The following is an 18151-nucleotide window of genomic DNA, read 5'->3' as shown; positions in this document are numbered from 1 at the left end:
GTGCTTGTTGCACCCTCGACAACTACTATGATTATTATTATTTGACTATGCTGGTCATTTATGAACATTTTAACAGCTTGACCATGTTCTGTTATAATATCCACCCGGCACAGCCAGAAGAGGACTGGCCACCCCTCATAGCCTGGTTCCTCTCTAGGTTTCTTCCTAGGTTTTTGGCCTTTCTAGGGAGTTTTTCCTAGCCACCGTGCTTCTTTCACATGCATTGCTTGCTGTTTGGGGTTTTAGGCTGGGTTTCTGTACAGCACTTTGAGATATCAGCTGATGTACGAAGGGCTATATAAATACATTTCATTTGATTTGATTATGTCTTTGGCATTAAAAATAATTTTGGATTGTCAGGCTGAAAAATAAAACTATGCCAGGGTTAGGTTTTCAGAAGATTGAGGCAGGTTTTACTAACTTTTGACCTTGGCTTTTCTCCATTTATATTTATTTTTATTCTGACAAACTCCCCAGTCCCTTCCAGTGAAAACCATACCCATTGCACAATTCTGCCACCACAATACTTGAAAATAGAGGGTTTCACTCCGTGTTGTATTGGATTTGACCCAAGCCTGTAGTTTTTAATTTAGGCCAAAACATTAATTGGGGCGGCAGATAGCCTAGTGGTTAGAGCATTGGGTTGCAAGATCGAATCCCCGAACTGACAAGGTAAAAATCTGTCGTTCTGCCCCTGAACAAGGCAGTTAACCCACTGTTCCTAGGCCGTCATTGAAAATAAGAATGTGTTCTTAACTGACTTGCCTAGTTAAATAAAGGTCAAATAAAACATTTGCTTGTCTTGCAGTATTACTTAACACCCTTGTTGCAAACAGAATGGATGATCTGCGGTAGATTTGTTTTTAACAAAGGCTTCATTATGTTTACTTTCACTATAGGGTTAACGTGGGTATATGGTTTCACTATAGGGTTAATGTGGAGATAATGCAGTGTTCTTGATCCTTTTATATTTCAATTTATTGTGGTGGCAGCATCATGTTATGGGTATGCTTGTCATCGGCAGGGACTGGGGAGTTTGTCAGGATCTAAAGAAATATGAAAGGAGCAAAGTCCAGATAAAAAATTAGCAGAAACGCTGCCTCAGTTGTCTGAATAACTAAACCTGGGATCGAGTTTTATTTTTCAGTGGGACAATTTCCCAATTTTTACTGTCAAAGACACACCAGAATGGCTTTCCAATAAGCGTTAATAACGATCCGGTCTCAGTCCTGACTTAAATCTGCTTATTTTGACAAAACAATCTATGTTGCCCTAAGAGTTGTGAAAAGGTAGAATCTCATTCAAAATGATTCACAGCTGTCATGGGTGCATAAGACGATTCCACCAAGTATTAACTCTGGGGTGTGAAGACATGTTTTATTTTGCATCAATTTGGAAAAAGGTATATAAATTTGTCTTTCACTTTGGAAAAGTTGAGTAGGTTGTGTATATCGGCAGGACAAAAATCTATTACATTTTTAGAAGTCATTTTAAAAAGGCAGCAAAAATGTGCAAGGGGCGTGTTGACTTTTTCTAGGCACTGTATGACACATCAAACCATAGTCTACAGTTTATAAATATTTTTACATCACCAGCTGGTGGCAGTACTGCCTCATTTTTTTTACCAGAGCTACAGTGAAAAGCTTTACCTCAGGCTACTTTACTACAGTACACACCTCCCCTGGTTTACAGAAGCTAATCTTACCTCAGCGTTCAGTGAAAGGAATGCCGCATTCACTCCATCATCTCCACTCTGTAGTTACAACTCAACACTTCCCGTCTCTTGGCCAAAGAGTCACAGACTGAAGTCTGAGCTAGCTAAAATAGATTAGCGTTCCCGCTAAACCGGTGGATTTGAGTCTCGCAGGGACACCAATGTAGCTTTAGCCAAGCCATTATTGCATTAACAAATTGCATGATAATCATGATATTTCCGCTAGGCTACGGTTTTAATGAACTGATGTTTAACCAAACATACCACACAGAACATGTGAAATGGTATTGGCTTATTTAGTCCTAAACGGCTTGGATTGTCTCCAGCTGTATCAGACAGACAGGTGGGAAGCTGTGGTGCGAGACAGGTGGGCAGGTAATGTAACAACGTGCTCTGACACCTCTGATTAGGCCCAAGATTGACAGCTCCGCTGCCACGCCATGGTAACGGTCTCCAAGGAGACTGAAGGGAAAATATAAACAAGGGAGGAAAAAATCCCACAGGCAGGAACTGTAACAGAGGGTAGTGATGTTATCACCTATTTCTAATTCTGACTGATCCAGTGTGTCTGAAAGGAAGCTGTGGAAGATTCTAGGCTTAGTTGTAGCTAGGGCTTGTTGTGTAGGTGAGGTGCTCCAGAAAACCACAGTAAAAGCTTCGATCTGTATACAACAACACTAGGACACAACAGACACATTAGCCTCCACAGAAGAACACCTTACCTTTGATATAACAACGCAAAATACTAAATGTGTGAGGGTCAGGGAACTAGTGGAACAGTGTTGCTTCCGTCCCTCTTCCTTGACTCAACCTGAGCTCGAACTAAGGACCCTCTGAACACACCTACAACCTATCTGTCACTCCACAAACAACTCATTCAAGTTCTCAGAGCAGGTGACGTCACCGATAGAACACCACTAGCACGCACAGCTAACTAGCTAGCCATTTTACATTGGCTAAACTAGCATAACAAAAACAAAACATCACAAATGTTCAGACAGAAACCCAGCCAAACTAACTATTAATCAGATAGAAAAAAAAAAGACCTAAGCCACTGGACTAAGCTCTTGTTTGCTGAAGAAAACACGTTCCAACGCTTTGTCTTGACTGCCAGCTTCACCTCCGTGAGGTCAGACAACCCCCGGTGACCCAGTGACAAACCCTAATTACATAAGCAGGACTGCCACCAGCCTTGGAGAACAGAGCAGGAAGTGGAGGCACCCGCATTACTCCGACCGACACCATGGCCCACAACGCACTTCATTTCCATACCAGCATTACACAAACCGTGTTCACATTGTGACCCTGACGGGGGGAAAATGTCAAACGACAGCGTTCTTCTAACTCCAAATAATAACAGGAACTTAAAATGAAGAGAGAAAGAACTATGCTTAAGAGTGACCACAGTTAGAGCTGCAGATCCACAAAGTCATTTTCCACTTGAGGTATAAAGAATCCAATAGAAAGGCCTTGTAGCAGAATAGCATATTTTGCTGTGGTGTTACAGCTGAACCCTAAAGTTAGATGAGTCAGGACATGACAGCAGTGGGTGTTGATAGCTCCGGGGTGAGGCTTCCCCTAGTTACAGAACTAGGATCCGTTTCCCCTCCCCCCAATCCTAACCTACCATTAGTAGGGGAAATGCAAAACTGACACAAGATCAGCGCATAGGGGTAACTGTGTGTTAATACTAACCAGCAGAAGCTCTGGAGGTGTCAGTCAGGAGGAAGGAGGCCGAGCCTGGCGGGTGGCCAAGGTCACAGTCCTCCAGCGGAAGTCAGGTTCTGAAAACAAAGGTTCGTTAAGTCAGAGTGAGTCAAATCCTCCTCCCAAAACAGATACGAACAAAGTCTTTATCAATTCATTTTCTTGCTCCTTTTTGACCACAAATTTTGCGACAAAACTTAACCTGGACAATATTCAACATTCGATATTCCTCTTGGTCTACCCCTCTGGTCCAATTATCATGTAAGAGGTCAAAAGTTTCACTTGGCCACAACAAACATTTCCAACCTCCAGGACTTGATTATCCCTAGAATACTGAACACTTAACATTACAGGCCACATGAATGCAATGTTACCAGAGGTTGAGAATTTATTGGACAATAGTCAGTCACTGGTGCAGCCCTTCGTGACTCTCATGCAGACTGGGTTTCTTGAGATGGGCAACGTTGCAGCAGTCTTATAGAAACTGGGAAGCACAGCGGCCAGACGCACACCACTTCCTATTGTGCAACACTTCCTCTCATTCTGTGTGTACTTCGGCTTTTCCACTGCACTCCCTAGTCCACTTCCTCCTGTTAGGCTACAATAGAGCCCAGACAAAACATTCTTAATGTTTGTTCAACCAAGACTTGTGTTCACTGCAATTAAAAATCAGCCAATGGTTTGAGGTGCAAGATGGGGGGGGGGGGTTCCTCATTGTCACAACCATAGACGTTCTATTTCTATGGTCACAACAAACTTTTTTTTTGTTGCATTGTCACCCACATATATTCTTTTGAATTTTGTGACACACCAAATAGACATAACCATGTTGATAACCACAACCAAGGATTTATAGCTAACTGACCCAAGAATGACCAGTCCCAGCACTTGGTCCAGACTTCTGACTCACCCTTTTGAGAATCACTGATGAAGAGAACCCTCATGGCAAGATATGCTTCAACCTGATCTTTTCTTTTAAAACCATTTGGATTTGAAAAGCCACATGAACGTGAACCCCAACCACACTCCTCTCAAGTTCTCTGGCCCTTTCCGGAGCGTGTTTGAACGCAGGTTAAGTAGACGGAGACCATTAGGACCGGGGGCGCTGGACTATTCCACTATTCACCAGCCTGCATACAAATAGGCTGCGAACAAATGGCCTGCCATAATGAACTAGCAGTGCTCATGCATGAATGCGATTGGACGTCTAGTTCTTTGACTTTGGCCTACATCAACCGAACGAGTCAGTCACTCAGAGTGAGCTCTGGAGAGAAACCTTCAAAAGGTAACTCGGCTTGGAGTTGGCTGAAATCCACACAAGACTTAGAAATTGAAGAACTTTGTGCTCAAAGTCCCCTCATAGTTATAGTTGTGGAAATGGGATATCAAATATCTACTTCCTTTCAGGTCACCCTTTATGTTTCACTGTAGAACCTTATTACCACTGTTTGTTTAGCATACACTGTAGGTTTTAAAAAGGGGAAGTATCGCCATAGCAAGGGGCTCTAGGTCGATATAAAATAAAAATGGACTTGGCTCGTCACTTTGGACATTAAGTGACATCGGTGCCAAGGCGTCATGGAATAAGTTACGCATCATTTAGCAACACCGCTGGAGAGGTACTACGCTTTAACTCCACCAATGTGATGTGGAATAAGAGCTTTGGTTTAGATTGTATTCACTGTTCTAAGATACAGGCTGTTCAAGAGACTGTTGGGTCAACTTGTCATTTCTATTACACACACACGTCTTAATATGTGACAACACGATAGGCAGAACCAAGCCTGAGAGAACTAAGCAAACAACAATTTGAATATAGATTCTAGTTTAGACCCTGATTGTAGGACGGCAGTTTACTTAATTTTCTAAATTACATTGTGATAATGGCCTGGTAAACAGGTCCCATATTATACCGGTTGTAGCTACACTGCATCTGGAGTGACCATTCATTGACACACCCGAGGGTCGGTGCTTGATGCATGTGAAAGAAACATTGATTGACCCATTGCATGTCAGGTTTCTTTAAAATCGCAATAACGGTACCCCGAAAAACAGATGAGCATCATAAATGCACAGAGTGTTTATGTGGAGAGAAACAAAGGCAATTCTTGTAGTGTAGAAACGGAACTTCCTTGAGTCTTTGAAAAATAAACAGACTGTCAACAAACGTGTTTGCATTTACAGAGAGGTCAATATGTGGGAAAACATAATGTTGGAAACTACAATGTGCTGCCACTATGAAGCAGGCCATCATTCAAATCAATAGCGGCTGATGGAGTAAACGCATGATGATTCGCATGGTCCGCAGATCCAGGGTCAGTTGGGAACATGACTTTCCAAGAACACAAGGTTTGTGCGATGTTCCCAATGCTAATTTAAAACATAGCAATTAGAAGACACAAAGCAACGTTGCATTTTAGAGGATAAGCAGTCGCAGCTCTCCTCGCCCTCATCGTGTCGCGCTGAACAAGAACGATCCGCTCACGAGCAAAAAGTGAGACGTTTGTCAGAGTAGTAAAAAGGTTCGCCGACTACGAAGCGAGGGACACAATTTGTTCAATTAGGCGGAGTCGTTTTACATGTTTGATACATTCTCAATTAAAACGCGTGTTGCCGTGGCAACAGCTTCCAGTTGCTCACTGTGAGCGAGATGGGGCTTAAGAGCCGAGGAGGAAAACGGGCACACGCTTTTTATTCAAGGGGTGTGGATGATCATATTCAAACTAGAGCCGGTTACATAAGCCTTAGGAACAAAACACATCTTAACTAAGGTCTATGGTCTAACTCTGGCATCGATTCCCCCCCACCCCACAAAAACTGAGGCAGATCTGTATGCATAGAGGTGACACTCCAACAAAATATGTTAAAACAAATTAGGCACTGTGGAGAATTGTAGCTCTGAGGCAGCCTCAGTCGTCTCCATTCGCATTACAAGCACCAGGCAGGCAATAAAAACCTGCATTGATGCTAGCCCAAGTTGATTACTGAAAATACCATGCACTCTTTCCATGACAGTGAACAAACACTCATACAGTGCCTTCGGAAAGTATTCAGACCCCTTGACTTTTTCCACATTTTGTTACATTACAGCCTTATTCTAAAATTGATTAAATAGTTCCCCCCCTCAATCTACACACAATATCCCTTAATGACAAAGCAAAAACAGGGTTAGAAATGTTAATGTTAAAAAACTGATATCACATTTACATTAATATTCAGACCCTTTACTCAATACTTTGTTGAAGCACCTTTGGCAGCGACTACACCTGTATTTAGGGAGTTTCTCCCATTCTTCTCTGCAGATCCTCTCAAGCTCTGTCAGGTTGGATGGAGAGAGTATTTTCAGGTCTCTCGAGATGTTTGATCGGGTTCAAGTCCGGGCTCTGTCTGGGACACTCAAGGACATTCAGAGACTTGTCCCAGAGCCACTCCTGCGTTGTCTTGGCTGTGTGCTTAGGGTTGTTGTCCTGTTGAAAGATGAACCTTTGCCCCAGTCTGAGGTCCTGAGCAGGTTTTCATCAAGGATCTCTCTGTACTTTGCTCTGTTCACTTTTCCCTCGATCCTGACTAGTCTCCTAGTCCCTGGAGCTGAAAAACATCCCCACGGCATGATGATGCCACCACCATGCTTCACCGTAGAGATGGTGCTAGGTTTCCTCCAGACGTGACGCTTGGCATTTAGGCAAGCACATTTATTTAAAATTTAAAAAAAGAAATACCTTATTTACATAAGTGTTCAGACCATTTGCTATGAGACTCGAAAGTGAGCTCAGTTGCATCCTGTTTCAATTGATCCTCCTTGAGATGTTTCTGCAACTTAATTGGAGTCCACCTGTGGTAAATTCAATTGATTAGACATGATTTGGAAAAGGCACACACACACCTGTCTATATAAAAGGTCAAACAGTAGACAGAGTATGTCAGAGCAAAAACCAAGCCATGAAGTCAACTAATTGTCTGTAGAGTCTCCGAGACAGGATTGTGTTGAGGCACAGATCTGGGGAAGGGTAGCAAAAAATTACCAAGAACCTGATGGTCACTCTGACAAAGCTCCAGAGTTTCTCTATGGAGATGATTGTCCTTCTGGAAGGTTCTCCCATCTCTGCAGCACTCCACCAATCAGGGCTTTATTTTAGAGTGGCCAGACGGAAGACACTCCTCAGTAAAAAGGCACATGACAGCCCGCTTGGAGTTTGCCAAAAGGCACCTAAAGGACTCTCAGACCATAAGAAACAAGATTCTCTGGTCTGATGAAACCAAGATTGAACTCTTTGGCCTGAATGCCAAGAGTCACATCTGGAGGAAACCTGGCGCCATCCCTACGATGAAGCATGGTGGCAGCATCATAATGTGGGGATGTTTTTCAGCAGCAGGGACTGGGAGACTAGTCAGGATTGAGGGGAAGATGAACAGAGCAAAGTACAGAGAGATCCTTGATGAAAACCTGCTCCAGCGCACTCTCAGAACCTCAGACTGGGGTGAAGGTTCACCTTCCAACAGGACTACGACCCTAAGCACACAGCCAAGACAATGCAGGAGTGGCTTCGGGAGCCACGGAATTGAACCCGATCAAACATCTCTGGAGAGAACTGAAAATAACTGCACAGCAACGCTGCCCATCCAACCTGACAGAGCTTGAGAGGATCTGCAGAGAAGAATGGGTGAAACCGCCAAATACAGGTGTGCCAAGCTTGTAACGTCATACTCAAGAAGACTCGAGGCTGTAATCGCTGCCAAAGGTGCTTCAACAAAGTACTGAGTAAAGGGTCTGAACACGTGTAAAATTTTATATCAGTTTTTTTATTTTTAATAAACGTGCAAAAATGTCAAAACAACTGTTTTTGCTTTGTCATTGTGGGGTATCGTGTCTAGACTGATGAGGGGGAAAAAACATTTAATCCATTTTAGAATAAGTCAAGGGGTCTGAATACTTTCCGAATGCACTACTAAAATGTAACAATCTCTGACAGATCCCACCCAAGAAAAGCTGATGACCTTTTCAAAATGTAGAGGGCTACCACTATACTCTACCACAGTAAAAAAGGAAGTTGAGATCACGATTGAGCTGTCATGTAGCCTAGCGACTGAAAATAAGGAAGAGAATGCAACTGGTGGAGTCACACTGTGAGTCATCTAGATTTCACAGTCAGAGGGCATAATTACAAATTGCTTCAAAGGGAGAGGCAGCTGCTTTCAGGCTTTGATAGGGGGGAAATTAAAAATGTCTCAAGTTGGCTGGTCAGATATTCTGAAAACAGCAGCTTTATGTGATGGGGAGTCAAGGTAGGGGTACAAGAAGATAATAGCTTTTTGTGCTTCTTCCGCGCCCTATAACAAAGCCTGCATATAATTTCATGGATTAATAGCCGACACAAAAAAGAAAACTTTCTTTGAATAAAACACTCCAAACAGAAGTATGCAGGGGTAATTCACTGCTTAGGCCCGTCTCAGGCTGACAACTAAACTCTACTTTCTATAGGATGGCTCCAGCATTATGTACTGTAGGATGGAGATTTGGTGCGGGGGCGCTGTGGCAACAGGGAGGTGTGAAAGATGAATTTCTCCCCTGCTGATGTGCCATCTGTGGTGTAGCATCCCCACTCTATGATGTCCACTGACACGTGGGTGGGGTGGGGGGGGGGGGGGACAGAAGGCTTGCATGCCCAGCTTAACAGCCCATGATTTTATTTATTGAACATTTATTTAACTAGGCAACTCAGTTAAGAGCAAATTCTTATTTACAATGACTGCCTACCCCGGCCAAACCCTAACCCGGATGACGCTGGGACAATTGTACGCCGCCCTATGGGGCTCAAAATGATGGCCAGTTGTGATACAGCCCAGGATTGAACCAGGGTCTGTAGTGACGCCTCTAGCTCTGAGATGCGGTGCCTTAGACCACTGCGCCACTCGGGAGACCGAATCAAATCAAATGTATATATGGGATTCTTTTAACCCTTCAGAAGACCGGTGGTGGTGGTGGAGTGTGTGCAAGTGCCTGAATGATGCAGGGTTGTATTCACTTGGAACGAGGAGGGACTAACTGAACTTGTCCAATAACAAACTCTTGTTTCTGTTGTAAAACACTTTCCGTTGCAAAATGTTTCGCCACAGTGTGCACTAATGAATACACCTGTTCGCCAGGAAGCTAAGGATACTCTGTCCTCAACCCTTTATCTTCAGGAGAGGCCAGGTTATTTATAGCCCAATGTTGAGTGTCTAATGCAAAGGCCATTTTGCATGTACCTGCTGAAGATACAAGAGAGGGACTGATAACTGGATCAGGTACCGGAATGCTAATGATGAAGCATCTGCTGAAAGACTTAAGTGTGTTCATAACCTTCCTATAATACAGTGCCATCACACAACCCACTGACATGTAAGGAGAGATGATGTTCTCCTCAAACCAAGAACGATTGGTTGCATTTCAGTTAGGATATTTGAGGTCCACATGGACAGTCGGGCTTCCTACCCAAGAGAGGATGAGGGTACATTATCTGTCCCTCTGATCAGTGGCATGAAAGGGATTGGGAAGTGAGAAAGTTAAAAGGAATGCTTCACAGAACCAGTCAGCATCTCCCAGAGCTGGCACATACACTGACTCATACACAGACACATCAGATAAATAACATGCAAAACGTAGGCCTACACATTCCCCTTTTAACTACTCCCAACAATATACACCCCACAACAACTATAGGCCCTGCCTACACAATTTCAACATCACCCTTCTTTGATGTTTTACAGCACATAGCAAGAGACGAACAACAAAGGCGGCCCTCCAACGCATGTTTTAAATCTGCTAACCAGAGAAGGCCGAGCTAACACTATAGCACTCCCGTCAGATGTTTTCACAGCTTGGTCGCATAGACTAGATGTAACATAGTAAATGTAAAGCCGGAACACTCAAATTAGTATCATATGTTGTGTTTGGTATGGTTATATAAGACAAAAAGGTTAACGCGGACGTCTAGCAACCCAAAGGATGCGTGTTCGAATCCCATCACGGACAACATTAGCATTTAGCAACTTTAACAACTACTTACTTAGCTAGTTTGCAAATACTTAGCATTTTAGCTAACATATTTACATTTACTATTATGTCTACCCGAGTCCAGGTTGGTTTTCAAGGCAGGGCGCAAAGGCCCCAGAAGCAACAGCAAAGGTTGGTGACCCCAATATTTCCTAAGACACGATGTCCCTGTAGATAGGCTATGCCTACTACATTTCCATCGAGAGATACCTTTGTCCTTGCACATACGTTAAAAATAAGTTGCCCTTGCTTCTGCTGTTTTTGGTATGCTATTTAGATGAACCTTGACTTTTTCCACTACATGAGTAAAGTGTCATGTCTTCACAAAAGGTGCTTGTAGACATGCACGGACATGCAGTGTAGCTGAGAGACCGCGGTTAAGCACAGCCAGGAGGGCTTTTTAGGTTGCCCTTGTGCAAAGAACAGACCTGCTGAATCCTGGACTAGCACCAGTAGATTCCTGTCTTCCTTGGCCAATACGCGAGGGTCAGGAATTTGGAGCGTTCATACAGGACCAAACAAAAACAAAGCAAGTATAAGAGAAATGCACTAGTCTTGAGTCGACTTTTGGGCACACATTCCTAAAAATAACAACGCATATTTCGTTGATGTGTTTTGGGTCTGTTTGACATCAGAGCCAACAATAACAAGACAGAACGTGTCCGACAAAAAACAGTAAGAGGACCCAGTGCACTTAACTAGCTTTATTCAAATACATCCCTTTTCTTGAGGTACTCACTGAAGTGAGTGGATACAACGCGTCCACAGGCCATGCAACACACAACATAAATGTCATGATATCAACATATTTGTAGACTGACTGCGTACTGATTTTGAATTGATGATTGTGAGTATCCATCAGAAGAGATGAATACAGTGAAAAGCTCAAATGTTGCTTGGTGGTACATAACCGATTAGGAATGCTAATCTAGTTTACTTCATAGGTGAAATTCAACCTCGGTTAGTTCTATGTATGCAGTCCCACCGTCGAACCCTATAAGTGAGTCGGTGCGAATCAACTAAAATGATTGCCTCACGAAACATGTGAACTGCAATACAGCTCTACAAAGTTTGTGTGTGAGCACTGACACAGTAACCGGACAGTTAGTTTTGTAACTATTGTTGCGCGCCAATGAGCGCAGACGAACTAGCAGTCGTTTCTACTCCTTCCAAAAATGTGTACAGTGAAATTTCGCGTAACTTCAGTTGCAGTGAAAGATATGAGCACGGTATTTCTAAGCACATGTAGGCTACTACGGACTACAATCACCTCCATCGGCCACGCAGCCTTCGCCAGTAACGTTATCCTGTAAAGAAACTGCTACAAAAGTAATGGACAACAAATGCAATCCGTTGTCAATACTTACAACTATGATCAGAGATTGGCGAACAGAATGGTCCGTGTATCACATAGCGGCGGACAGTTATTCCCGTTAATTCATTGAATGGTCTCGTCTCACTGGTAAATCACAGGACGAAAACTACTCTATCAAGAGCGACCAGGATACAGAGTCCACCACCGCTTCGTAACACTGGGCGTGTTCAAGGGAGCGGGATGAAAAATGGGTTTACAGCCTGCGAATCCACGCTGACGTCAAAGTAGCCTACAGCTATTAATACAAATGCACTGAACAATATGAACAGTAGCCTACAGTAATAAAGGTATGGTGCATGTAAATCAAAATGTAAGAAAGAACTGTCACTCAGTTAGGAAGGCTATAGAGGTCACAAATATTTGTCTTGGTATGTTATGTTTATTAGGATAACATAATATTGTATATTGTTGTGCTATTATAATGTAATAAAGTTGTGTGTCAGATGAACAAAGAATGAATGCATTAACCTATACTGGGAATACAAAGCATGTGGAGTATGTGTATCTTCTAAAAATAAACGCTCCAGAATTGATCAAGACTAAACTGAAATGCAATGCAGTCCTTTATGAGTCATTGTGCTGTACAGGATGAGTAGATCGAGATTCAGTTGAGAGAATTTTACTGGGTCAACTCAATCGAGCTACCACTGAAGTGAGAGGCTTTTATGGTGATTTCACACAAAGTAGACAAACCCAACCGGTCTCTGAGCAGTAGGAACAGCCAGCAGAAATACTCATAGTTGTTACTGAACTGTCTGGCCTGGCTGCACTGGTTTTATGGGATTCATCTAAAATGATCTTTCTCTTTGTTAATGACCCATTCAATTACAGGTATGTGATAACGACTAATTCAAATTGCCCATTTCTCATGGTTGGGGCGTGCACCAGTCTATTGTACCTGCATTTTGAAAAAAAAGTGGAAAGCGAAAATGAATGTTTTGTCTCATAAAAACAGATCAAACAGCCTAAGGGTTCTCACAGATCAGACGCGTATTGATACTGATTTTCTTATCTCCTCATCATCACCAAACCACATGCACCGTTGTTAACTGTAGTTTGTGAAGTGACAAAGGAAGTCTGTCTACGTCTCTTAAAGAAAACACCTCAACGCGCACCCCAGCTGAAGGCCTTGCTTCCTCCTTTTGGTTTGCATGCAAATCAGCAGGAACAACTTCTGGTATAAGTAGCCTGTCTTACAGATCTGCACCTTAACATTACAACTTTCGCACCTTCCCCCACACATTTCCTCACCACCTCTACCCCAGTCATAACGTGTATTGTAAGTGGACATTCACTCTCTCAGATGCTTGCTATGGGTGGCCAGATGCCAGGAAAAACACCATCAGACCCGTATCGGGCATTTCAACTTGTAATGATCTTGATGCTCCCACATGGAGGAAAAAACTCCCAATTGGTAACTTTAGATTCAACTTCCTGAAGATTAAAAGTAAAAATAAAGCTAGCCTATATTTCTCTTGCGACATGGCTGACAACCACATTCGGTATATAACACAACGAGATAGACTTTATTTACAGCATCTGTTCCTACAGTGGACAAGGACAGGTACTGGTGTGTTTGCCCCATACAATCACCATGCTGGCCAAGCCTGTTTACCCTCTGATGAGCCATGGAGGTAACAGTCATATGATGGACCAGTGTACCTCTTTGAACCAATGATAGTCTTACTGCCAACCACATGTCCCTAATCTAAGCACTGTCACTTCAAACATGTTTACACTACAGATCACAGTGCCAATCCTAAGTGAAATGAATATGGTTGTAGAGTTGTACTGGTAACTTGTAATAACACTCCATTATTGGTCTCTGTAGGCTACATCTCAGATTTGAAATATGGTTTGGAAAAGTAGGCCATAAGTCATGTGACTATAGCCTACATACAGAGCATTGAGGTTAAGCGTGTCAGATTTGTACAGCAGATTTTGCACTCAACATCATGTCAATAGACCATAGCCGAGTCACATTATAAACATGACATTTAAAGCCTAACACTAGCTTCTGAACATTTTCACTTCCACGTTCAGGGTATGAGACACTGCAGCAGAGGAATGGAATGGGGTTCAAATAGGATGGAAATGATTTCAAATTCTTAATCTTCATATTCAATATGAATGCTTATCAGGTATAGGTACCTAGGTCATAAACTCATATCATATTATTAAACAATCTTTCCAAACAGTCCCACTTCATCTGTGCTTACCTCGTGTCAAAATAAAAGTCCCCCAAAAGTTATTAATTTTTTTGGTCCACATTATGGCGCACGTGCAGGAATTGTATTTTGACATAAGACAAGCAGAGAGGAAGTGTGTCTACAACAGACCCACGTTTGGAAAGTTTGTTTAATAATACTATCCTTTAGATATTTGGTCTCAAATTCCCCCGTCATAATGACCAACCGTCCTTGTCACCGGCACATTCAATTGAAATGGAATTGTATTTAACTTCTTGTTTCCCACGGACTGTTTTTGTGCAACCACCCAATACAATTGAAAGCGACGCTAGTGAATACACCTTCGTTGCTAAAAAAAACACCTACAGTATACAGACCCCAATGAATGATCCTCCTGTTGAATACTCTGCTCCTATTCACAGCAGCACACTTACTTAACCAAACATCAATAATAACAAAGCAATATTATGTTGGAGACCATCTTTACAAGTAACATTACTTTATTGCTTTTACCGTAATACTCGAAGTGCAAGAAAAGGCAGTCAGTCGTCCTCCACCTGGTAGCTACCACGCTAGCAGCTCAAAGAATAACGATTTGCTTCAGTTGTCCGCTATTTCCGGGTTGGTCTAACGTCATTATGCAACAGACAGGTTCCATCCTCAACAACGCGCGAGAGGTTGCATTGAATGCAAATCGAACACAACTTACCCACGGGTCGCGGCTACAGCAGCCGGATTAGTATTACTGTCTTTATGTTGCCGAGATCAAATGTTATTTACAGTGTGTTGAAACATGTCATGCAATTTCGTGTTACATTAACGTGTAGCCTAATACGCAAGAAAAGAAAAAAAAAAAGAATAGCCCGCAGCAATGTTTGCCTAAAAAAATCCTTACACCCATCAGGCCAAGTTGAACGTGAAACAATAACCACCTCGACAAATAATACATAGGCTATAGTCTAAAGTGGAAAGTAAACGTTCATTTAGCCAGTATATAGGCTAAATTGCAAATCCATGTTAATTTAAGACCTACATTTTCATACAATTAAAGTATGAACATAATATTCCAAACTAAAGTAGGCTATGAAAACTGTTCGAAATACTTTGGAAAATACAATTTCTTTCTCCCTTCTTTGAAATACTGATCTAACATGATTGTGTTAGCGTTAAGCAAGAACTTTACTCCTTGGCTTTCACCTTTCCAGTCACGTCTGATATATGATTAGCCTACTTCAAGAACCTGGGGAAAAAAAGGAAACGATGATGGGCTGCACATGTGCGCTGATTGATGGGCCGCATTAATGAATGCACATGCCTGACTTCAATCAAAACATTACTGGAGCCCCGACTATAAAATGTCACCTACATTTTACAAAGTCCTTTACGACGGCGAGGTACGAAAGTATTTAGACTTGGGTAACGCAAAAAATTATTATATTCAAATTCGAGCACTATACTCTTAGAGGCTTCTTTGGGTGAAGTTTATCTGTTAGCAGAAACTAGTTGAAAATGGTGAAGGAGAGAACCCACATAAACGTGGTCATCATAGGCCATGTTGACAGCGGAAAGTCAACCACCACTGGTCACCTGGTCTACAAATGCGGCGGTGTCGACCCAAGAACAATCGAGAAGTTTGAGAAGGCTGCAGCCCAGGTAAGGAACTAATTGGCGCAATATTTATGTATTAAGCAACTACAACTGTAGCTAATTTTAAATTCTCTCATCCTACAGATGGGCAAGAGCTCTTTCAAATATGCCTGGGTGTTAGACAAACTGAAAGTTGAGAGGGAGCGGGGAATTACCATTGACATTTCATTGTTGAAATTCAACACACACAAATACACTATCACGATAATTGATGCTCCAGGCCATCGTGACTTCATCAAGAACATGATCACAGGGACATCACAGGTGAAGTTGCCTATTGTAGTCTCTGCCTGGGGGCTTTTAACACTTTAGGCCAATATGAATTACTGGTATTGGTGGTAACCTATTCTTAAGCCTTTGTTCACCATTCATTTCAGGCTGATGTTGCCCTCCTGGTCGTGTCTGCGGCCAAAGGGGAGTTTGAGGCTGGTATCTCCAGGAATGGCCAGACCAGGGAGCATGCCTTGCTTGCCTACACGCTCGGTGTCAAGCAAGTCATTGTCGCTGTAAACAAAATGGACGTGACTGAGCCACCATACAACCAGGCGCGCTTTGGTGAAGTGGTCCAAAGTGTGAGCACTTTCCTCAAAAGAATCGGCTATGATCCCACTGCTGTGCCTTTTGTTCCGATCTCTGGCTGGACCGGTGAGAACATGCTTGCCCCATCTCAGAAAGTGAGTATTTTTGTAATCACATTCATCCACATTTGAGTAACTTTTATCCACCTGTGACGCATGAGAACCCTCTTCTGCTGTGTAGATGTCCTGGTTCAAAGGCTCTAAAGTCAAGAGAGGGCAAGGGCATGCAAATGGGAGAACTCTACTTGAAGTCCTGGACTCCATCCATCCACCAGTGCGTGTTGCCAACAAGCCTCTGAGGCTGCCCCTGCAGGATGTATACAAGATTGGAGGTGAGGGGTGGCTCATGGCGCCTACATGTTTCACAAATTGTGAGTAGTTTTATTGTTGCTTTTCCCCTGTTCTACAGGAGTGGGCACGGTTCCAGTGGGGAAGATCGAGACAGGGATCCTGAAGCCCGGCATGATCCTGATGTTCTCTCCTGCCAAGCTGACTGCCGAGGTCAAGTCCATTGAGATGCACCACGAGGGTCTGCAGATGGCTGGGCCTGGCCACAACGTGGGCTTCAACATCAAGAACGTGTCTGTAAAGAACCTCCGCCGTGGTGATGTGGCGGGGAACGCCCAGCATGACCCTCCCTCTGATGTCAACAGCTTTGTGGCACAGGTACAGGGCAATGTCACTATCTGAATATGGCATTTCAGTATTGAAGGCGAGTGTCCCATTATCTAATGTACTGATGGTTTGTCAAACAAATCTTCCCTGGTTTAGGATGTGAATCTGTTCCCCCCCACTAAGGCAGAGGGATCTGCACGTTCTGTAGCCCAGTACTGTTTAACTGAAGTCTGTCTTCCCACAGCTCATAATCCTGAACCATCCTGGCAAAATCAAGGCTGGCTACTCTCCCGTACTGGACTGCCACACCACCCATGTGACCTGCCGCTTTGCAGAGCTGACAGAGAAGATTGACCGTCGCACAGGGAAGAAGCTGGAGGACTTTCCCCAGACCCTGCAGTCTGGTGATGCTGCCACTGTCAAGATGAGCCCCAACAGACCCCTCTGTGTGGAGAGTTTCTTCACCTACCCTCCTTTAGGTACCCTTCTCTCAATATTTTCAGGCAACATCACTGGTAGTGGGCATGGAACATTTGGAACTAAGTGGTACATTTCTAGTGTAATGTTTGATTAGCTCATGGCTTTCTATCCCATCTAAATGTTGATTCTGCATCATGTGTCTGTCTTTTGATAAATTACTGCTTGTTCACCAGATGTGCCTTAACTAAAATATGGCTGACTTGGTTTTAACAATAAAAGTAATTTGTTATCCACGTGTTCTGTCTCCAGGTCGGTTTGCAGCGAGGGACTTGAAACAGACTGTTGCTGTGGGAGTCATTAAGTCGGTGGATAAGGACCATGGATCAAAGAAGCATGCACAGAAAGGCCAAGTCTCAAAATAAATTTTATTTTACCAGCAGTTCTGGTATGAAAAAGAGCTTGAGGATAAAGCTTTAAGTTGACTATTGTTTGTGTATATATAATTTGTGTTGATATACAAAGCACTGTTGCGTTTTTGAAAAAAACTGCTTCTCTTAGCTTGTACTACCATCTGGAGTAACTTAAACAATTGAATGGCCTGTCTTAGACAAATGTAAAAGGTTGTGCAAAAAGCTTCTGACAAATAAAAGTCCTTTCAAAATTACTTTTTCACTGAAGTTCTGTACATCTGTGGCGAATGTAAACTAGAGACTATTCCTTGGCTTAACAGCAACCACCTAAGTTTCTTTACTAGACATTTTAGCCTTGTTAAAATTAAGGCACCACGGTTGACACTATTTCTATTGGCATACTGAACAAAATGTAACCCAAACAAATGTAAGATTATACTGAGTTACGGTAAATGAGGATTGT

General features: G+C 42.9%; 2 protein-coding genes across 3 annotated transcripts in view; one reads left to right on the top strand and one right to left on the bottom strand.

Annotated features, from left to right (window-relative positions):
• The window catches only part of LOC115195761 (protein FAM49B), a 35961-nt gene extending 21317 nt beyond the window's left edge, over positions 1–14644 (bottom strand). Inside the window, exons 1-2 of one of the 2 annotated variants that reach the window (XM_029755983.1) lie at positions 14532–14644; positions 3410–3498 (exon numbers count right to left, since the gene is read on the bottom strand). The gene's annotated coding sequence lies outside the window, so the exon portion shown is untranslated. Of the gene's footprint in view, positions 1–3409; positions 3499–11821; positions 11979–14531 lie in introns of those variants that run through there. The other variant, XM_029755984.1, reaches the window with a different exon arrangement.
• A 742-nt stretch (positions 14645–15386) lies between these two features.
• eef1a1l3 (eukaryotic translation elongation factor 1 alpha 1, like 3) lies at positions 15387–17942 on the top strand. Its single transcript, XM_029755982.1, has 7 exons — positions 15387–15671; positions 15750–15929; positions 16043–16339; positions 16425–16575; positions 16653–16909; positions 17103–17337; positions 17588–17942. The coding sequence occupies exons 1-7, from the start codon at positions 15528–15530 to the stop codon at positions 17698–17700; spliced, it is 1377 nt and encodes a 458-aa protein (XP_029611842.1). The 5' UTR covers positions 15387–15527; the 3' UTR covers positions 17701–17942.
• The last annotated feature ends 209 nt before the right edge of the window (positions 17943–18151 follow it).

Source organism: Salmo trutta, chromosome 6 (assembly GCF_901001165.1).
Source record: "Salmo trutta chromosome 6, fSalTru1.1, whole genome shotgun sequence".
NCBI classification, from domain to species: Eukaryota; Metazoa; Chordata; class Actinopteri; order Salmoniformes; family Salmonidae; genus Salmo; species Salmo trutta.
The sequence above is the reverse complement of the archived record's forward strand: the minus strand, read 5'-3'. Positions and strand labels throughout refer to the sequence as shown.

Excerpts from the sequence above, each read along its gene's own strand:
- eef1a1l3 (XM_029755982.1), top strand. The coding sequence starts at position 15,528 with ATGGTGAAGGAGAGAACCCACATAAACGTGGTCATCATAGGCCATGTT. Across the intron at positions 15,930-16,042 it reads TGATCACAGGGACATCACAG|GCTGATGTTGCCCTCCTGGT; the intron begins GTGAAGTTGCCT and ends CATTCATTTCAG. Across the intron at positions 16,340-16,424 it reads TGCTTGCCCCATCTCAGAAA|ATGTCCTGGTTCAAAGGCTC; the intron begins GTGAGTATTTTT and ends TCTGCTGTGTAG.